At 46.0% G+C, this 23,107-nt stretch overlaps 1 protein-coding gene and 1 non-coding gene across 4 annotated transcripts in view; one reads left to right on the forward strand and one right to left on the reverse strand.

The window, feature by feature from the left end:
- Nucleotides 1-23,107, forward strand: part of LOC126545444 (uncharacterized) — a 244,514-nt gene that overhangs the window by 8,106 nt on the left and 213,301 nt on the right. For 2 of the 3 annotated variants that reach the window (XM_050193324.2, XM_055061244.2), the window contains exons 5-6: nt 4,269-4,388; nt 7,901-8,044. In XM_050193324.2, coding sequence (XP_050049281.1) covers nt 4,269-4,388; nt 7,901-8,044 — 264 coding nt within the window. The remainder of the gene's footprint in view (nt 1-4,268; nt 4,389-7,900; nt 8,045-23,107) is intronic. The other variant, XM_055061243.1, reaches the window with a different exon arrangement.
- TRNAV-CAC (transfer RNA valine (anticodon CAC)) lies at nt 5,215-5,289 on the reverse strand. The gene has a single exon. It is a non-coding gene; the product is annotated as a tRNA-Val (tRNA).

Genomic DNA, 23,107 nt, shown 5'->3' on the forward strand with positions numbered 1-23,107 from the left:
GCGAGAGCTGAGCATAATCCTAAGGGCAGCACCTTAAATTCCTACAGGCAGTCAGGAGTTACGAAAACAGTCTTTTCGCGATCTCGTTCATCAACTTCTATCTGCCAGTATCCACTGCGTAAATCCATTGAGAAGTATCGGGCATGTTGAAGACGTTCTAGAGAGTCATTTATGCGGGGAAGAGGGTAGACATCTTTTTTCGTCACCCTATTCAATTTGTGGTAATCCACGCAAAACCGAAGAGTGCCATCCTTCTTCTTGACGAGTACAACGGGCGGCGCCCATGGGCTGGTTAAGGGTTGAATTACACCATCGTCTAGCATTTGCTTCACTTGACAACGAATCGCCTCTTGCTCCTTTTGTGACACTCGGTAGGCGTGCTGACACACGGACCGTTTGGTCGGGTCCATTATAATACGGTGCTTCGCGATGGGGGTCTGTGTTACTTTTGACGTGGATGCGAAACAATCACTGAACATGTATAAAATACTTTGTATTCACTGTTTCTGTGTGGTTGACAGTTAAGGATTTACATCGACTGTACTGACAACCACGGTGTCACTCTTGGCGGTTGCAGAAAGCTCAGCAAGCGTAGGACCTATTGCATCCCTAATATCTTCAAAGTGAGCAATGGCCGTTCGCTTTGCCAGGTGTTAGTACTCGCCGCTGAAGTTCGTCACTAAAAGCTCAGTCATTCGGCGGTTCAGTCGAATAATGCCGTGGGCGACACAGACTTGCTGAGCCAAGAGCACCGAAGTTTTCCTTCAGCGATATTGCTACTATTATGGTCGCTTTCAACAGTTACGAACATACTAGTTCGCGGCGGGAGTGTCACAGTGTCATCAACAACACGCAGTGCTGTCTTACGCGTATTACTATCTTGCAGTACCGGGGCATAGTTGTCAGATAACATTATAATCAGCTCCCGAAGGTCGATAACAGTACCGTGTTCGCGAAGAAAATCCATCCCAAGGATGACTTTCCGCGAGCATTCACGCAACACAATAAACGAAGCAACGTACATTGACTGACGGATTTGGAGCCTGGCTGTGCATCTCCCACTCGGCATCAAGAGATGACCACCTACTGTCCAAAGGCTTGGTCCGTGCCATGGCATTATGACTTTTCTCAGTTCAGCAGCTAGTTCAGCACTCGTAACAGAATAATCGGCACCAGTGTCCACGAGGGCAGTGACTGGGTAGTTGTTGAATGGGGATGCCTGTGGAAACACTTTTGTAGTCGACGCCATGCGGCGGTGAAAGGGAATCTTTGGCACTCAGCTGGCGTATCGGGAAAGGAGGATGTTTTATAGATCCGTCAAAGCGGCCCCACCCCCGGAGGTCGCTGCTCCTAGTTTCCCGGACGTGGGCTTGGGGACCTAATGGATCTCTGCCCCTAATGCCATCAGTGAACGGCAAGTGTTGGCCAGGTGATGTAGAACGTCGAGGAGATGGAGAGTGAGACTGGCGTTGCGGTAGAGTCGGGGACTACTGGCTCGCCAAGTACTCGACAATAGCTCGGGGATGCTCACCATTACGGGGTCGATATGCGTCCTGGCGAAACCCAGGAAGGCCCATCTGATGGTGCGTGCACTCGTGGTATAGGTGACCTGCTTCACCACAATGGTAGCAGAGTGGCCGATTGTCTGAAGTGCGCCAAGCACTGGATTTCCGAATGTTTTGACTTGGGCTTGCGGAAGGCAGAGGGCTCGAAAAGTACTGAGGGCTCGAGGAGTGCTATGCCGTCTGTTGAATAGGAGGGTGGAACAGATAGCCGACTGCCGGCATAGGAGATCTTAAGGCTTCGGCGTATGTCAGGAGAGAGACTGCAACTGGCAGTGCGACCAGTGGATGTACCAGCTGCCTGGCCTCTTCGCGAACCGCATCACTTAAAGCAGTCACATGGGTTTGAGGAGACATTGCATGAACTTGTTGCAACTTCTCGCGTACAATACTGCGCATGAGCTCCCTTAGGGTCGTCAAATCAGGGGTGGCCATGGACGACGAGAGAGATGTGAAGTTCCCTGGGCGCCTGTACTGCGATGACTGCTGCCGTAGCATACTCTCCATTGTTGTGTTGTTGAGGAATTCATCGATGGTATCTGGTGGGTTGCGCACTATACCTGTGAACAACTGCTCTTTCACGCCCCGCATCAACAAGCGCACTTTCTTTTCTTCTGCAATCCCGGGATCAGTGCACCGGAACAGCTGCGACATGTTCTCAATGAACATGGCGACACTCTCATTTGATCTTTGATTCCTGGAAATGAGAGCATGTTCTGCTTGCTCCTTCTGGTCTGAACTTCCGTAGGTATTGTGCAGCTGGCTACAAAATTCTTGCCAGGTCGTCAAACTAGCTTCATGGTTTTCGGACCAGATGCGCACCAAATCCTCGGGGCCATAGTAGACATACCGGAGCTTCCGGTGGTCTTCCCATTCATTGACACTGGCAACTCTATTGTAGTGGTCTAGCCAGTCCTCAACGTCCTCGAATCCTTCAACGTGAAAGGACCTTGGGCTTGGCAGCATGTTGAAAATCCACGGAGCCGGTGGAGTGGTGGTCTCTCCAGTCTGGCTGCTCGTTGAACTGGTTGTCATGGACCCTCTCTCAGCACTTTACTGAGAGAGGGTCCAGTTCTGGTGGTAGTCCTAGTTGTCGCCGGCCACGCTGAAGGCCAGCGTTGAAGGTGTCGCGATCTAAGTTGGGAGCTTCCTGTTTGTCACAGTGCATGGAACAGTTCACCTAGCTCCTCCACCAGTCATGTTACCTTATATATGACAAAAACTATTAAGTTTAATTTAATGGAAGCAGACAAGTCCAGTCCGACACCTTCACTGAGAGTGTGTCTTCGTCGTCGTCGGCCTCAGCTTCTGCAGAAGCGGCAAACCCACTACACAGCCAACTGTTATGCTCATGGCAATATTCTAGTTGACATTAAAATAAAATTGAGCTGGGCAGGCCATGTAATGTGTAGGGCAGATGGCAAGGTTCTGACTGGTGTTGTATAAGTCGATGGTCGCTTTTTTCGTCACGACGATTGGATTTTTTACAAGGACTGCTCCAGGAGCGCACATGTAACCGGCAAACGGAGGCCTCAGGAGAGCACCTGAGATTATAATAAAGCAGGTAGCTCAGGATCTCCAGGGCACCCAAGGGGTAGCAGGGGGATCAAAGCTGGAAGCAGGGCGGCCAGGGGTGTTAAAGATCAGCTGTCCGCTATCGCAAAGAGCCAATTTTTTATGCGAACACCCCCTGGCACGCTTCGGCCTCCACGGCCCCAACCCATGGACCAGTCCCCGTTGCTGCTTTGGTGTCCTGGAGGAGCCGCCAATAATGCAAAATAATGACACATTGTTACAATTAGTGAAAAACACGATGGAGTAAATATAATTATGTCCAGCCACCAACTTGTGATGCAAAGTTCAGCACTACCACGCCCCGCGACTTCTGCAACACCAGTCAGAACTTTTCCGGGCAGATAACCAGTGTACCATTAGAGTTACAGAATGGGTACCAAATTAAGGGAAGCAGAATTGAGGATGGCAGAAAACTAGATGAGATGATGAAATTAGGAAATTAGCCAGTGTAAGTTGGAATCAGCCAGTGCAAGACAGGGGTCATTGGAGATATCAGGGAGAGGCTTTCATCCTACACTGAACATAAAAATAGGATGATGATGGTGCTGATGATGGTAACCCCACTACAAACGAGGCAAGGCGAAAACCTTGCCTGGTCGTGCTGAAAAAGATCAACAACAGTTGTCCGTAAAGCAACTAGCAACAGTTCAACATCTTCAAAGCCATGCATGAAATAGATTCAAAGAATGAACTGTGTGACAGCTGGTGCAACGATTTAATGGCCACATGAAATCAACAATATCAGCGCTTGCACTGGTCTGTGTCAAAGATTGCGTTGCTTTGCATCCTGGTCTTTTTGGTGGAAGATGCATATGGGCTCAAGCTGCCTAGCTTGTTTGACTTGTGGAGTAAATTCCAGAGCATCCATGTGGTTGTCATTCCACTCATGTGGCAGCATTGTGTCCAATGTAACCGTGATCCAATGTTGCCGTGACTTCACAGCTGTGCACATGGCAGAATGGTGGTGTTCGGGTTGTTTCTTTTTGGGCAGTGTTATGTGTGTATCATTCCTATACTTCTGGTACAAACTTCTTGCCATGAATATTTGCCAAGTGGCCTTATTTTACACCTTATTGTACAAAAGTAGTATTTAATTTTATGAAATTTCTTTTTTTCTTTTTTTTCACTTAGGGTTTTCTAGCAAAGCACATGGAGCAGCTTTGGGGAACATTTGGGAAAGACTACAGTTGGGCATGGCACTCTTTGGCACAGCTTCTGGCAGTGGGGACAACAGCTTCCAACACACCGACGGTAATCTTCACTTGATGTCTCTCTATTTGCAACTTCATTATGCCAAGTGTAACATGAACCTTCAGGGTCACAGTGAATACAGTGGAATCTTGTTAATTTGAACCTGTTTAATTTGAACTTCCGGTTTATCCAAACTGATGCTGTGGTCTGGTCTGTATATTTCATTGTGCGAAAATGCCCGGTAATTCAAATGCGTAAGCATTTGTGACGGTTCACGATGGCATGCTCTCAGCAGCACGCGAACTCGCACAGCGGTGCCGTGCACTGGCTGCTGTGCCTCCAATGTGGCCACACTACCTAGAGTTACTGTATGTGGTTTGTGCAGTAACTCCAGCACTGGCAGGGTTGGAGACGCCGCTGCATGAACAGTAAAGTCTGGATGCAGGTTATATGTGAACTTTGCCTTGAGGTGCAGCTTTATGGCAGCAAAAATTTTGCCTAATAGTTTGGCTTCACGCCAGCACAAACTAAGCTGCCATGAAGCCACATTTTCGAAGTGCATCGCTCATGTTAACTCATGTTAACCTATCGTTCAATGAGCTTCATTCAGTGAGCTTTTCTTTTAATTAGAATTCTGTTTTATTCTAACAAATTTTCAGGCCCCTTCGAGTTCGAATTATCGAGATTTGTTTGTACCTTTAAAACTTATCTTTATGTAGGCTGCTGAAAAAAATTCATTCTGAAATAATCGTACTACTCAGCAGTTTATATCATAAGAAGCCAACAAACACTGACACCAAGGACAACATAGGGGAAATTACTTGTGCTTAATAAATGAAATAAAGAAACAATAAATTAATGGAAATGAAAGTATGAAAAAACAACTTGCCGCAGGTGGGGACCGAACCCACAACCTTCGCATTTCGTGTGTGTGATGCTCTACCAATTGAGCTACCGCGGCACCGTTTCCCCTTCCACTATCTTGGGTATTTATGTTTTCTAGTAGAACCCTGGGAGTGTTAGCCAGCGCCACCACTCACAGACCTTGGCGGCGGACGTACAACGTCCTTTCTGCCACATTCGTCACGAGAACATGATCTTTTTGGGTCAAGGTGACTGGTCAATAAACCCACACATGCTACCTGAAGGCATCAATGTTGCCATCAATGTTGCCGGAACCCACAACCTTCGCAACGCGATATTTGAAGATTGTGGGTTCGGTCCCCACCTGCGGCAAGTTGTTTTTTCATCCACTTTAATTTCCATTAATTTATCGTTTCTTTATTTCATTTATTAGGCACAAGTAATTCCCCCTGTGTTGTCCTTGGTGTCAGTGTTTGTTGGCATCTTATGATATGACTAATAAAAAAATCGGGCCCCTCGGTTAATCCCCTTCCTTCTCGTTAATCAGCAGTTAAGGATATATATTGAGAGTGAAACATAAGGCTAAAATCTATGTCAACAGAGTTGCAAACTTTTCTCCACCTAAATGTGTTGGGAAATGCATTTCATTTAACATGGCAAACTATGCAGATGATGAGAAAAGAGAGGTGTAAACAGGACAGATGTGCTATTGATTTTTATTAAAGCCATACAGCTTACATAATGCACAGATGACAGGCTTACAGACACACATGCACAAAACTACCGTAGTTGCTCAACTGGTCAGCAAAGAAAAAATGCAATGAAAACAAGAATAATGAAAAGGCAAAGATCACACTTGGAGCAAAAAACATTTGACAAATATAGAAGTCTAGAAAAGGAACCAACCAAACAACATGACAATTGTAAAAATCTACAAACGGAATAGACAAAAAAAGGTTTATAAATATGTGACAGCAACCTAAGAGCCAACTGCAAGCTTAACAAGGGAACAGCATGCATCAGTGAACCATTGGTTAGCCTTTCTGACAAAAAGATGAGGTATCTTGAATGTTAGTTTTTGACATGTGTACCTTTCCACCAACTTTTATCACCTTTTGCCCTTTTATAGTTCTATTTTTGGTTGACTCTTGGGTTGGCTTGCATTTATGAACCTTTTTCGTTACATTTACGTTATTGTGCTGCTGGTTCCTATTCTAGGGCCGTATAACGTAAAACTATTCCAATATGTTTTTATTCCAATCTCCTGACGTCAAATTTTCGTAACTGCCGACGCAAGCATCGGGTGGTCACCCGCAGGGTTGTCTGAACAGACCAATCAAAAGCTCCTCTTGTTCATAGGAGGTCACTTTTGTTTGCTTGAAAAACAAATAACATTGCCTGCACTGAGCGGCTTGTCTTATCTAATTGGCTCACAAGAGGGAGGAGCATGCTCAAGTGGAGAGGGATTCGATGGAGCCGAGCCACTGCACTGAATATCGTTGACTGTATAAAGAGGGTGGTGCCTGTGTCTGCGATTGGTTCGCTTTCTCTTACTTAGCTTGCGGCACGTGGCTCGTTGACAGTCGCGCCGGCATGCAACGGAAGCTTAAGAATGATACTAAAACGGATCCTCAGCAAAGAAGAGTTGGCAGAATGAAGTCGTAAACGTGCCAATATTTCTCGAAAACATTACACGGCCACGCGAAAAGTTTTATTACACGCAAATAAACCCATGCTCTCTGGCAGGGGTGAGTAGCCAGTGCCGGAGCGACCGGCGGCAGCCATCTTTTATTCCTTTCCAAACGGGGCAGCCTGCGGGTATTCAGAAGAAAATTCAGTTTTGTTCGGCATATTAATGCATCTTTAACGCGTACGCGTCACTTTGACACGGTAAGTTTTTGCGCTTTTGTAATGTCGCGTGAGAGGCAGGTGAAGTGGGTGCAGTTAGAAAACTTTTGACCAATAGCCGAGGGCTAATGGCAAAAAGGCGTCGAATCAGTAATAACTATTTTTGTTTTGTTCGGTCAAATTATGCATAATCAGTGTGTACATGTTATATCGGATGGGGGGCTATAGCATTTTTTGGGACGTCGCATGACAGACAGGTGAAGTGGAAGTGGTCCAAGGAAGTTTTTGACCAATCACAGTGGGCTGATTGCAGAATTGGAATGGAAAAGTTTGGAATAGTTGTATGTTATAGTGCCCCTAGACTGCATCTTTTGAAGGTTCCTTTGCTTTTGTTCCTTGTGGAATCTTCGCCTCTGGATTACTTCAGTCATCATTGCATTTTTCTTTCGCTGGCTAGGCAAGCAACTCTCTTGGTGTTGTGCTTATGCATCTGTAAGTTTGTCATCTGTGTGTTATATAAGTTGTATGGCTTTTAATAAAAATCAGTTGATAGTAAAAAATACAACATCTGTCCTGTTTGCATATCTCTTTTCCCATTTTCTGCACAGCTCACCATGTTGAACAAGAACCAACTACCCCAATTTCGAACTCTTGTCCATTTCATTCAAGTTCATCTTGACAACATTAATTGTGAAATAAAAGTGAACTGCATAAAAACTCTCGGAAGAAATCATTAATTTGGGACTATGTAAGCTTTACCAGAAAGAAGTTGTGTATTATTGTTTTGGGGGAGATTGTTTCTTTCTCTTTTTTCTTTTCATGGGTTGACATCTTGTATACTTGCATCTCTTTAACATCAGCAGGGAATAGCCTCTGATGAACCTGCAAGAAGTTTACATGAAGTATCGGCATTATTGGGATGCATACCTCTCATGACTCCTGTGGCAGCAGCAGCAGTGATGCAATCGCTACTGGCAAACCTTGTGGATGGCCTGCCACCAGCTGTAAGTATGCTTATTTGGCTGCCATAATGTCTCGTCTTTTATAAGCTTACCGTAATGGTTCATTATTGTGTTGACTGTAATATTCATACCAGTGCGCCGTAGTGCTTAATTTCTTGTGTATTAATTTTAGTTGTCACCCAAAGTTTTGACATTTCATATCTTCTGTTTAAAGATGGGGGAATACAAATGTGTGTGCCTCTGATGGAGCCTCTGGAATAATTAAAACAACCTATCTACTGCTAAGTATTACGTTGAAATAGCGTTTTTGTTTTTGTTTTTTGTATGTTCTGTGAATGAAGTTTGGTACAAGAGTTGTTCCAAAAGTTCTCATCGTCATCCAGAAAAAAGCGGCTGATGTCGCTAGCCACGGGTTACTTTTCAGTTTTTCAATTGACTTGACTTTCAGTGCACTTGCGATTCTGCAGTGCTGAGGGCAGGATGAGAAAAAAAGATGGTCGCAGCCTGAAGGATGTCATTGTTATATTGAAAAAGATCCTTCTTCATTTTGAGAGAAAAGGTGAAAAAAGTGACAGCTGTCGCCAGAGTAGTGTTGGTGAAGCTATGCTATCTTGGTGGAGGATGACCCCTTTGCCACATGTACCACATTGTTTAGCCTTGATGGCATCCGGCTGACGGTGAAGCCGAGCAGTATAGTGTTCCCCCGGGATGGTCGGCTACTTCTGAAGAAAATTCATGAGCAGGAGGCACTTGGAATCTCAGAAGACGGTAGCCATAGCCATCACTTTGTCTGCTGACTGAACTAACTTGATTTTCTTGGTGCTGGAAAGGAGCAAGTTCCCATTGTTCTGACTGCCAGGATGAAATTGTGCACTCAATAAGTTCACAAAATCAGCCCTGAACAGCTTAATTTTATTTTCGGATGATGTGCACTGCATGTGTTTTTGCTCTGAAGTGAACAGTGTTGGGGAACCCACTTTGCAGAAAGTTTGTGCAGAAGCTTATGCTTGGGTAAGGATGTACCTTCCTGCAGACAATCTGCCATCACATGATTTTGCACACAGCTCACAATATTTCCTTGCGTCCTGACTGCGGCTGGCCTGCCACAACGTGGGTCATCATCGATGCTTGTCTGCTCTTGAATAAATAGGGCAGTCTACGTTACTTTGCTGCAAAAGGGGGCATCCTTTCCCAACGTGACCAACATATCCTGATGGATACTGGCCAGAGGTATCGTTTTGAGTGACTAAATTTCAGTTGCCGCACATTTCTTAAAGTTCATTTTGGTTAGGTCGCACATATCATCACCCATCAGCACCTCCCTATATCAATGTGTGTGCTGCACATGCACAAGTCTTTTTCGTGTGACATTTGAAAGGTGTGTCCATCATTGGAAAAGTTGTGGAGACAAACATAGTGTAAGCACTATTAACATACTTCATCGTTTTCATATGTACATAGCCATCATCATCCCCGATATTCTGCTTCTTCACACATGAGCTGGTGGATTTCCTTTTTGGAATAAAATGTGCTTGGCAGCTTGGTCGGTCTCGGCCTTATAAGTGGGGGAGGTGCGTCATGACCCCGACATCCCCTCACATTACCGTCCTCCCTGGAGCTATGTCCTGGTCGCCGCCTGCATCCGGCTACTCCTACAACAATGGACACTTCAAACTCCAGCTTTTCTGGCACCTCTAACCCTACAACACCGACTACTCCGCCTGCAGTGCCCTCTTGGACTGTGACGAGCCCTCAGCGCAACCCCCATGTTTGCAGGACTCCGCGGTGATGACACTCGTGCATTCGGTGGACCGACACCCAGAAATTGATGCACGTGGCGTTATATTTGACCGGCATTGCAAAGACACGGTATTTCAACCACGAATCCGAGATCGTGGATTGGTCAATGTTTACCACCAAGCTGCAGCAAATCTTCGCTTTCTCATCTGGCTGTGCAGAAGTCGCCAAACAGAAGCCAGATATGCACCTCCAACTTCCGCACGAGTCTTACACGTCGTACATAGAGGATGTCTTGGCTCTATCCCGCTGTGCGAACCCTCGCACGGCGGAAGCTGAACGCATTCGACACATATTAAAAGGCATTGGCTCTGTTGCATTCAACGCCTTAATTATGCAAAATCTAGCTTCGGTCGACGACATCACTTCCACTTGTCAGCGCCTAGATGAGCTGCAGTCTCTTCGTCTTCAAAAGGACAGCAGCGATCCTGAGATTCCCCATTAATCTCATTGGTGTGCTCTCATCTGCACCATAATCCGTGAAGAGCTTCAAGTACAAGACCTGCAGTGTTCTCCTGCTGCCTGCATCCCAACCCCAACCTTCGGCTTGCGTGAGGTTGTAAAGCAAGAGTTGACAGCGATGACAACACCCACGACGCCTCTTACTCCAGTAGCGCACCCAGCACCCACATACGCAGATGTTGCTTCGCTACCAACCCCTCCCATGACCTCTGTGCCTAATGAAGTTGCATATGGCCATTTGGCTTCGAAGGGCACCAGGGCGCTTGCTGTGCCATCCTACCCTCAGTGGCATCCACCTCATCCGGTTAGTTTTTACTGCGGTATATGCGGCTGTATATCTCGCTTCTGCTGCCGGTGCCATCAGGATGAAAGGCGAGGATACGCTGAGTATGAGAGAGACTATGCCCGCCGACCTGACAGCTACTATCCCGGATGATACTTGTTCCCTCAGTAGTGTTCTCAGTCTCCTCCAGCTGCTCTCAATCTACCTCACAGTTCCCATTCGGCCAGACGTCGTTCTCCTTTGCCCTACCAGTGCTCTATGTCACCGCTTCGCCCCACTTCCCATCTTGTGGACCAGCGCCCGGAAAACTAACTGTTGCAGCTTTTGGAGGAAAAACTGCTTCCTATTGGTCATCACAAATTCCTCCTGTTCGCCCGCCCAACATGCTTTATTTAACTGTTGAAGGTGTTCCTGTGTCAGCTCTCATTGATACTGGTGCTGTCATGTCTGTTCTTCGTAGTGATCTGTGTTCGCGACTCCAGAGAGTAAGAATGCCTAATTTTGGACCTATGTTGCACAGTGCTAATAATGTATTCGTTCGCCTCGACGGACAGTGTACTGCTCATGTTTTCATTGACAGCATTCGCCACCACATTGAGTTGCTTGTCCTTCCCACGTGTATACATGAACTTATCTTGGGCTGGGACTTCCTACATGCTGTATCAGTCATCATTTTATGTCGAGAGGAAGTTGTACATATCACGGATACAGTGCTTGCACCTATTACGGACTCTTCAGCGTTATTTATATTTTATTTTACAAAGGTACTGCCAGCCTTGTTACCAGGCTTTAAGCAGGAGTGGACATTTGGAACAGAACAGAAATATCGAACAAGATAGCGGACACTGAACAGTAAACTGCATAATAACCTTCATGCTTGAATTTGGCCGTTGCTGTAGACCACATCCTGCATCCTGGTCATGAAGACTATGTAGCCGTAACATCCAGTCAGATTTCCAACAAAGACACTCTAGTCACCCCTTCTGCCCGCTGTATTTCTCGCAGAATTTTCATTGCCGCTTGTCTCGTTTGGTTTTCACGTGGCAGCTCTCTTCTGTCTGCCTTCAACACAACCCCAGATCCTGTGATGTAGCCCAAAGGGGTGACTGTGGCAAACCTCGCCAACCCTCAGCCCATCCTTATCGTCGTGCTTTGCCTTTCTTCATCACCAGCACGAATCTCAGGTCTGGATGATTCTTTTCCTCCGCCAGCTGTAATTGGTTCTGAACTAGCAGCCACTCAGTTCGAAGCCTTACGGGCTGTCTTGGCGGAGCACAAAGCCTGTTTGAATAGCTGTTCCCCTGTGTTGAGGCAGACTTCTGTTGCCACACACCGCATCGAAACCAATGTTTCTGCTATTATGTGATGATGACCCTATCGTGTATCGCTGTCCGAACGGAAGGTCATTGAACAAGAAGTTGCTGACATGCTTGCGCGAAAGATAATATGGCTTTCATCTAGCTCCTGGCCTTCTCCTGTGGTTCTGGTGAAGAAAAAAGACGGCTCCGTTCGTTTTTGCGTTGATTATCAAGCACTAAATAAGATCACATGCAAGGACGTATATCCCATACCTTGAATTGACGACGCTTTGGACGCACTACAGGGGGCAGAGTACTTCTCCAGCCTTGATCTTCGGTCAAGGTATCGGCAAATTCGGTTGAACGAGACTGACAAAAAAAGACCGCATTCGCTGCACCGGATGGGCTTTATGAATTTAACGTGATTTTGGCCTTTGTAATGCTCCAGCCACATTTGAACACATGACAGACAATGTTCTTCGTAGACTAAAATGGAATATCGGCCTTTGTTATCTAGGTGATATTGTCGTATTTTCCAGTAACTTCAACCAACACCTTCAACGATTAGACGAAGTTCTCAAGTGCCTTGCAAATGCTGGTCTCCAGATCAACACAAGAAAAATTCACATTTGCAAGTAAGAGTATCAAAGTGTTGGGCAACGTCGTCTCAAAAGATAGCATCCAGCCAGGCCCCAGAAAGATTACTGCTGTTCTCCAGCTTCCTCGCCCACAGCAGCAGAAATATTTACGTAGTTTTCTCGGCTTGGCGTCCTATTTTCGTCTATTTATCCACAGCTTCGCTGCAATAGCGGCTCCTTTACACAAGCTACTGGTTACCGGTACCTCTTTCACATGGACTGATGACTGCGAGTAGGCTTTTCAAGCTCTCAAGCTACACCTTACTTCCGGACCAGTGCTTCGCCACTTCGATGACAGAGCCCCCACAATACTCCATACTGACACAAGCGCACAAGGTATTGGAGCTGCACTTCTGCAACGTAATGCAGCCTGTAAAGAGCAGGTTGTAGCATATGCCAGCCAAACACTTTCTCTAGCTGAGCGGAACTACACCATTGCAGAGCAAGAGTGTCTGGCTATTGTTTGGTCGATTGAGAAATTTCGCCCATGCCTTTACACCCGCCACTTCACCATCATCACTGACGACCATGTTTTGTGTTGGCTGTCATCAATGAAAAACATGTCAGGACGCTTAGTACACTGGATACTCCACCTGCAGCAATATTACAATAACGTATAAGTCTGGCAAAAGTCATCACGATGCAGACGCATTGTCTCACTGCCCACTCTCGCTCTATTCCGGTAACGCGCCGTCGCCTTTCCTGCCACGTCTTTCTGGCACAACGCCTTCCTCACACGAGCTCTCGCTAACGCCCCTGGACCATTCACATTTTCATCACGCTCTGATTTTGTCTTGCTTCAGTGGGCTGACTCCTACTGCTGAACTCTCATGGATTGCCTTAGTGGGTTCACCGAACCACCCAACTGCTGCTTGCGAAGCCAGCTTCAACAATTCCACCTTCAAGATGGTATGCTACACCGCTACGTTTACCACCCGACAGGTAAAACGTTGGGTCCCAGTCCTACCTCGCTGCCTTTGCCTTCGAGAATTAGGAGCACTTTAGACGACTTATTGGCTGGCCACGTAGGCTTCCACAAGGTCTAGGACCATATCAAATCCCTCTACTTCTGGCCTGTCCACAATGGCGGCCAAATACGTTGCCTCTTGTGTGTCATGTCAGCACCACAAATGCTCGGCATCCCCTTCTGCTGGTTTACTCCAACCTCTCCCTTGCTCGGACGCACCTTTTGAATTTGTTGGTATTGATTTATATGGTCGCTTGCCTTTGACACCCTCTGGTCACCGTTGGATTGTCACTGCAGTTGACGATTTAACAAGGTATGCAGAGACTGCACCTCTTCAATCTGGTAGGGCTTCTGAGGTCACTGACTTTCTCTTGTGCTCGATTGTCTTGTGCTACGTGGCTCCTTGCATTCTTCCTATTGACCTAGGTGTTTATTTCCGAAATTCACGAGGAAGTTCTTCGGGCCACTGATACCGTGGACAAATCTACTTCTACATATCCTTCGTAAACCAACGGCCTTACTGAGCGCTTCTACCGTACGCTGTCTGACATGATTTCCATGTACATCTGTCCTGACCACACTGACTGGGATAAAATTCTTCCTTTTCTGACATCCGCATATAATACTGCTGTATAACGGACTACCGGCTACAGCCCCATTTTCCTTGTGTGTGGATGATCTCCTTCCTGTGTATTTGGCAGAGAATTCTTTTTAGAACGTTCTTCGCCTAACGCGTCTCTTCCAGAAGAGTTTTCTGCCGAAATTGCACATTGCCATCAAATCGCCCAGCGAAGCACGGAAGCTACCCAAGCTGAGACAAAGTGCGCTGTGACAACAAATACTGCGACATCAAGTTCCTTCAACGCTACATTGGTCCATACATTGTTGTGCAACAAACTTCTTCAGTGAGCTATCTCTTCATGCCAGAACACTTTGTCACTGACCGCCATCGCCGGAATACAGAAATTGTTCACGTCTCGCAGATGAAGCCTGTGGGGTCTCACACATGCTCTTGGGACAAAGGAACGACAACACAGTAGTGCAAGCAATCACAAGGGCACCTTTCATACACTAATGCCTGCTAGCTGAATTGCTATCCACAGAACATGCCAATGGATGCGCGACAAATCTAGGAGGTCCAGCTTACCGCAACTGCATATCGATAATACATTCATGCGGACGGTGGCACATTAAAATGATTGTATTCATCCATTCCGGTGTCCTGCTCCGAGGCCCGTGAGACGGTCTCACAGAAGCATGGATCAGCGCACGCGCAAAACGTCCGCACTGCTTTCCGACCCCTAGCCAAAGAGGAAGAGCCTACTCCCTGTTGTGCCTGAATAGCCCCGCCATTAAGTGGCGCTAGCAGCGCAACACTCACGCCATCTTTCGTAATGTTCTGCAACCACACCGACCGCCACCCGCTCATAGCTATGGGGAGAAGCCGTATTACAGGAGACACAAGAGCCATGTGGCAAAAACATCAGGGAATGCGTGACAGTCGAGCATCCTCACAGCCCCCCAACCTTAAATCACTGTATACTTTGCCGAAACATTTCACACGGTCTAACATCAATGCTTGCCTCACAAACAAGAGGTAGTACATCTGGCAGTGCCCGCACAGATTGGATTGGATTGGATTGGATTGGAGCCAACTTTATTTATGCCTGCAGTTGGGCGCTCGCGCGCCCCGACGAGGGCCTACGTCATCCTCGAAGTTGCCATTACTCGGCGCGGGTCTCCGTTCGCCTTTGCTGGCTCGCTAGGTCCGTGCCTTTCGAGTGCCTTGAGGACCTGCTGGACGGCCCAGAGCTGATCGTCTCGGTCGTAGCTCTTTGCGGCTGCCTCGAGCCACGGTGGGAGCGTTCTTGATTTTGCTTCTTCTGGATATTTAACGCAGTCCCACAAGATGTGCGTACAGTCTGCGGTCTCCCTCCGGCAGACTCTGCACATATCTGTCGGATATGTCTCGGGGGTACATGTGATTCATCAGTCTCGAGCTCGGTAGTGATCCGGTCTGGAGCTGTCTCAGTACTACCGCCTCCGCTCGACTCAGTCTTGGGTGCGGGGGTGGAAGAGTCCTACGAGCCAGGCGGTAGGCCCGCACAGAAGAAATGTCCACGCGCTGTCCATAACATGTGCGCCAACAATGTCTCTGAGGTACGCCGCTTGCAGCCGTTGGTCACAACAGCAGCTCTGCAGACTCGATGGCACGACTCCAGGCCAGGATCCCAGAAATGGAAACATACTAGTTGGCACGAGCAAGCGTTGCTCGTACCAACGCGCCCTGCTGCAGTGAGAGCTGCAGTAGCCGTTGGTGACTGTTGGCTCTCGTCCCAGCCTCCAAGGACCTTTAAGGCCCTCCGGCAAAGGCAACACACCTCTGCGGCCTCTGCTTCATATAGACAGCACCTCCAGACTGACCCACCTGGAGGAAATCGGCAGTCGCCTTTTCCTGTCCTTCTCTTCAGTCTTCGTCTTTCTCTCTCACTTTCAATCTTTCCGGTCTTCACTTCTTCTTACTTCCAGATTTCCAGGTGGCAAGGGTTAACCTGGTGTGGTTATCCAACCTTATCTTATATATTATATCTATCTTATATCTTATAGGTATCTTATATTATAGGTATCTTATATTAGGTTATAGTGACAGCTGCCGTCTTCGTTGCTTTTGGGCTTCGTAGCGTCCCCTTGTTGTGCTCGGTGGTGGGCAGCTGGCATAGCTACTGAAGTGATATTTATTTTGATGGCTTTTTCATCATTCCTTCGGCTCCCTGATCACCCTCTTTCCAAGAGAGGGCGCACCGATGACTCCCTGAAACTTTTCGGCCAGACTAAAGAAATTTACCCAAAGTACCATGTCTTAAGTTGAGAAAACCCTGATAAAACTGTAAGAACTCTATCACCATTTGTTGTCGCAAAGTATCTTACTGAGAAACTAGGTCCCGGCTACAAGGTCACGAAAATGGCCAGTGGTGATCTGTTGCTCGAAGTTAGTGACAAAAAACAGTACGAGAATTTATCTGGACTTGTTGAAATTAATAGTGCCCTCTTCTCGATAAACCTGCATCGTTATTTGAACAGTACACTCAGAGTCGTATCTGAACAAGATCTCCTGGACTTGAGTGAAGACGAACTGCTTGAAGGCTGGAAGGAACAGCATGTAACAAATGTCCAAAGAATAAAGATCAGGCAGGATGACAAAGAGATCCCCACTAAACACCTAATTTTGACATTCTGCACAAGCACTTTATCAGAATATATTGAAACAGGCTATATGAAAATCCAACTTAGACCCTACATTCCGAACCCGCGCTGCTGCTTTAAGTGCCCGCGATTTGGTCACGGCTCTCAGAGCTGCCGGGGCCGTACCACATGTGCAAAGTGCGTGTCACACGAACATCCTGGCGATAATTGTACTGAGGCACGCCACTGCGCAAACTGTGAGGTTGACCACCCTGCATACTCTCGGTCATGTCCTTCTTGGAAGAGGGAAAAGGAAATAATTACACTCAAGATCAAGGAGAACATTTCTTTTCAAGAAGTGCGAAAGCATATTTCTTTCCTCCATGCTGCAAGGTATGCTGGTGCGGCACATAGAGGGCCAACACCGTAGCAGACTGGGGCATCAGCCCGGCCCCCAAAGAGTGTGGCTGCGGCAGTACCTCCAGCTCCCAGGCAACAGCAGCGAGCGCTGCTGCGCCGTCTCTAAAGGAGAACCCATCGACCTCTGGGTTGGTGGCCTCCAAGGCTCTGCTTTTCGAGGCAAGGCCTACCTTGAAAACACCCTGTCTAGTGAGCGGAAGTCAAGCGGCTCCCAGGAGTCTGTGGACACAACCACAAATCAGGTGGCGCATTCAGTGCCTCAGGAGTGGTGCGCTTCTGGTGACTGCTCCAAGAAAGACAAAACCCGGATCACGGGACCTGAAAATGCTCCATAAGCCAACCGGCTCCTCTTGACACACAGCACATAAACACAAACAGTATGGATGCACAAATATTACACGGAAACGTGAGAGGTCTGATCCACAACCTCGATGATATCAAAGAGCTTTTACACAAATACAATCCAAAGGTGATGTGTGTTCAGGAGACACATCTTAAATCTATGCAAACAAACTTTCTCAGGCAATATGCTATTTTCTGGAAAGACCAAGATGATGCTGTTGCATCGTCTGGCAGGGTAGCAGTAATAGTCGACAGAGGCGTTACTTGTCTGCAACTGCAACTCTGCACTCCTCTTGAGGCAGTTGCTGTCAAAGCAGGGCTATTCAATAAAATAGTTAGCATCACGTCTGTATACATGTCTGTATCCCCCAAGTTATCAACTCTCTAGCACAACATTTCAAAGCTTTATTGATGAGCTCCATCACCCTTACACTGTGGGGCGACTCTCGCTGTTATGCGAGAGGACGGCTTATAGAAAACATCCTATTCTCTTCAAGTTCCTGCTTGCTCAACAAGAAAAAGCCAGCATTTTACAGCTCTACACACAAAACATTTTTTTCCGTAGACCTAAGCATAGCATCTAGTACAATTGTGCCATACCTAGAGTGGGATGTCATTAATAACCCTTATGGAAGTGATCACTTCCTCATCGTTCTAAACCTTAAAAAGTAAAGTGAGTGTCCTGCACATGTTCCTCAATGGAAAGTTGATTCAGCTGACTCGACAAGTTTCGCGAACTAAACACAGCTGCCCCGGAATGATATCTGTGAACGTAGTCTAGACGGTGCAGTAGCATACATAACAGCATTCATTATTGATGCTGCATCAGTATATAACCGCCAAACAAATAAGTCGCCCTTGAAACGACATATTGACACGTGTACTTATATCTAATGGGCGACCACGTTTCGCCGCCTAACAAATGTTATCGCACAGCGCGGGACGCGTCTGCATGTATCCGAAGTTTCTGGAAAGTTATCGATGCTTCTATCCGCTGTCTGTTGTCGCCGAACCTTGTGTTATCTGATTTCATCGCGTGACTCGAATGTTGTAGAACTTTGTGGAAGGCATGCGGGTGCCAACGATTAGTCTGGAACATTCGATGACTGCTGTATAAAAGCCGACGCACTTGACCCGCAGATCAGATTTTCGAAGATCGCCGACCGCGTTCGCCGCTATCGTTGTGCTATAAGTGTAGCCTGTTTTTGTGGGCACAGGTTCGCCCAATAAAAGTTAGTTTTGTTTCTCACAGTATTTGCTACTGTGTTCTTCAACGTCACCACCACGTGACAATATTCCATGGTGGAATGAGGAGTGCAAGGAAGCTTGGAAAAAGCAAAACAAGGCTTAGAATCTTCTCCGTAACTCCCCAACCACAGAGAACCTAATAAATTTCGAGGTGATCAAGTCGCAAGGTAGAAGAACGCGCCGCCGCGCTAAACGGGTAAGTTGGGAAAACTACATAAGCAGCTTCAATTCCTACACAGACGAACAAAAAGCCTGGAACAGGGTGAACAAAATAAATGGCCGCGAAACTTATCCTTGACCTTTGGTAAATATGCAAGGAAACACTCTTGAGGACCAGGCAGATTGTCTAGGAGCACATTTCAAGCATATTTCCAGTACATCTCATTACACAGATACATTCCTAAAATACCAGCGACTAGTAGAACAGCTGCCTTTGGGTCAGAAAGGCACATCCAATCAAGTATACAATCTTTCAATTAAAATGGCTGAGTTCCAGGCTTCACTGAATTGCGGCAACAAGTCTGCTCCAGGAAGTGACAGAATAATGTATGAGATGATCAGTCACACCCCGAAACACAAAAAACACTACTGTCACTCTTCAACTCCATGTTCTCTGCCGGCTACGTTCTGTTTGCCTGGAAAGAAGCAATCGTAATCCCTATTCTCAAAGAGGGCAAAGAACCTTCCTCACCCAACATTTATAGGCCTAAAGCTCTGACAAGTTGTCTGTGCAAACTATTTGAGAAAATGATTAGCCGCTGCCTCATCCATTTTCTTGAAAGCAACAAGGTACTCGATCCCTTACAGTGCGGTTTCAAGGAGGGTAGATCCACAACAGATCACTTTGTCCGCATCGAGACAAATATCCGTGATGCCTTTGTCCATAAAAAGTCTTTCTTGTCAGTATATTTATATATGGAGAAGGCATACGACACAACCTGGGGGGGGGGGGCTTTGGAATCCTCCGTGATCTGTCTGAAATGGGAGTTCGAGGCAACTTGTGAACGAGATTCAGAGTTACCTCTCCAATTGCACGTTCCGTGTTAGAGTTGGTAACATTCTGTCTAGTCCATTTACGCAAGAGGCTGGTGTCCTACAAGGAGGTGTGCTGAGTTGCCCTCTTTTTATTGTCAAAATGAACTCGATCCAGACCGCCATACCACGCACTATGTTTTATTCTGTATATGTGGATGACATCCAGGTAGGTTATAAATCATGTAATCTAAGTATTTGCGAGCGACAGGTACAGCTTAGCATAAATAAACTGTCTAAGTGGGCAGACGAAAACGGTTTTAAATGAAACTCTCAAAAAAGTATGTGCGTCCTGTTCTCTAACAAGAGAGGTATACTGGCAGACCCCGTAATAGATCTCAATGGAGCACGGTTATCTGTGAGCTGTGACCACAAATTTTTAGGGATCCTTTTAAAAAAAATTAAGGGGTTTTACGTGCCAAAACCACTTTCTGATTATAAGGCACGCCGTAGTGGAGGACTCCGGAAATTTCGACCACTTGGGGTTCTTTAACGTGCACCTTAAGGATCCTTTTAACAGTAAGCTAACTTTTGTGCCACACCTGAAGTATGTTAAGGCAAAGTGCCTCAAGACTATGAATCTGCTGAAGCTATTGTCACGCACAGCTTGGGGAAGCGACAGGAGATGCCTTATAAAGTTGTACAAAAGTCTAATATTTACATGCCTTGACTATGGAGCCATAGTCTATAATGCTGCTGGACCTAGTACTCTGAAAATGCTAGATCCTATCCACCACTTAGGCATCCACCTTGCTACAGGTGCCTTTAGAACTAGTCCTGTGCAAAGCCTTTAGGCCGAAACTAATGAATGGTCTCTATACTACCAAAGGACATATTTGTTTTTCGTATGCCTTGAAGGTAAAATCAGCTGTGGATCATCCACGTCATTCAATTATTCACGACTTCTCCACAGCCAGGCTGTTCCGTAACTGCCCAGGTATCCGGCCTCCACTGTCCCTCCGGTTAGAAGCACTCTCAGAAAAAACAGGGGTCCTTCTTAGAGAATGTCCCAATGGCTCCTATTCAGCTTCCACTGCCTTGAGAGTGGAAAACTATCCAATGTGACATCTCTTTCTTAGAAATATCGAAACGAGCACCTGAGGCTCGCATACAATCACATTTTCTTGAACTTAAAGAGAAGTATTCCTGTGATGAATTTTACAAAGTTGCTTCGAAGTCTCCTGCTGGTGTTGCTTACGCAGCTCTCAGACCCTCATTTTTAACATCTGGGGCACTAAACCCACACACCAGTATCTTCACAGCAGAAGCATACACTGTACTTTCGCCTATTAAACACATAAGGCTCAGAAATGTCACTAAGGCTGTTGTCTTCACAGACTCATTAGGTGTCATGAGAGCCCTAATTAGTTTACGAAAACATAAGAATTCCGTTTTGAATGAGCTGTACAGCTTGTTGTGCTCCGCTTGGGCATGTGGTGAAAAGAGCCACACAGGCGAGCATAAATTGGCCTATGAAAAAATACTTATTGAAATTAATAAGAAGCTGGCCCAAATACCTGACATACAAAGCAAGGTAGATTCACTAATGGTATTAAGGAATACAGTGGACAAATTGGAGCTGTCTGTTCAGCATTTGTCTGATCAATATGATTCAGTGCTTGCTGAAATGCAAAAGCAATCAACTGAAATAACTGCTCTTAAAAAAAGGGCAGATTCCGTCGGGACATCTAACACCAGCATAAACGTTCTTGAGTTGCAAAAGCAAGTCAATGCCCTAGAGCAATACAGCAGGCGACAAAATATTGAAATCCATGGCTTACCTGTCACCCAGATTGAAAATTTGCTCAGGAAGCTGAATAATTTAGCAACCAAGCTTACCCTTCCTGGATTTACTAGCTCTGAAGTCGAAGGCGTGCATAGACTGCCGCCAAAAACTGGCAAAGTTCCTGTCGTGCTCGTCTGTTTCGCATCACGTGTCACACGTGATCAATGGATGGCTAAGAAAGCCGAAATAAAAACCACTAATTCTGGCGTGTATTTCCTTGACAATCTGATGCCACAGAACAAGAAACTTCTCTGGCTAATGAAAGCAAAAGCTGAGGAGTATCATTATCAGTGCGCGTGGTACAAAAATGGCAAGTTTTTTGTGTGCAAGGTGCCTGGCGATCGAGCACTGCGCATCGACAGTGAAAGTGACCTTGATAAGATTCGCTGAACGGCTTCTGTTCTTTTATCCTTTGCATTATTTCAATTGCTAGTGTTACTACTATGGCTATCTTACATGAAGTCATATATCATGATGCTGAATCTTTTAAATCTCTTGTGCAGTGCCCCTCTTTTAAGAAGCAGGACAGAATGTCGATTTTCCATTTAAACATGCGCAGTCTTAGAAACAAACAACCTGATGTGCTGATTGATTCTTTAGATCATACGTTTCATTTTTTGGACTTCACTGAGACCTGGTACTCACGTGCGTTCAATGTAGTATTTTTCGAAGGATACAAACATGAAGGTGTGTATAGACCAAATTGCAGGGGTGGTAGAGTGTCACTATATATCAAAGAAGATATCTTATATGAGGTGGTTCCTGAATTTGCCTGTGTTTGCGCACATTATGAATCTATTGCCATTCATTGTGTAATATTTCTGATTGCCTCAGTGTATCGCCCCCCCCCCCCCCCCCTTAATCAGGGGATACTCAAGAATTTTTTGGATTTATAACTATGGTGTTTGAATATGCGTCCTTAAGAAATTTGCCTATTGTCGTTGGTTATCTTAATATTGATCTGCTAGTACTTAGCCCACATAGTAGACAATTTTTTGATGTCATTGAGTCATTTTCGTGCTTAAACTTAATAGGATTACCCACCAGAATAACAACTGTAAGTGAAACTCTACTAGACCTATGTACGTATAACTAACCATGATAGAAATGACGTCAATGCTGGTGTGCTAACAACTGATCTGAGCGATCATTTATCAGTGTTTTGTTTTTTCCCTGCGACAAAGAAAGCAAAGAAGTGATGGTAACAATGCTCCTGTTGCATATCGCTCCTTCAATAGCAATGCCTGTCGACATTTCATGCTAGTATTGAAAGTATTGACTGGAGTGATGTGTACGGTGACCAAAACCCTAACGTATCATATGATTTGTTCCTACAACATGTAAAGAACTGCTATGATGCTGCCTTCCCACTGCAATACTATAAAAGGCACAGCAAGTCCAGGAAACCATGGATTAACAGAGATTTTTTACAATAGAATTAGAGAACGAGATAAACTATACCATAACTTCATTAGACTAAGAGACGTATCTCTATTACATGAATACAAAAAAGTTGGCAACAAATTAAACTCAGATTTGAAGAGAGCTCGTATTCACTATTATCAGGCAAGATTTGCTGGGGTCTGCTGTAATCCCAGAAAAGCTTGGAACTTGGCAAGTCTGCTCATAGGGAAAACAAAGGCTAACCT

This window comes from Dermacentor andersoni, chromosome 1 (genome assembly GCF_023375885.2).
Source record: "Dermacentor andersoni chromosome 1, qqDerAnde1_hic_scaffold, whole genome shotgun sequence".
Classification (NCBI taxonomy): Eukaryota; Metazoa; Arthropoda; class Arachnida; order Ixodida; family Ixodidae; genus Dermacentor; species Dermacentor andersoni.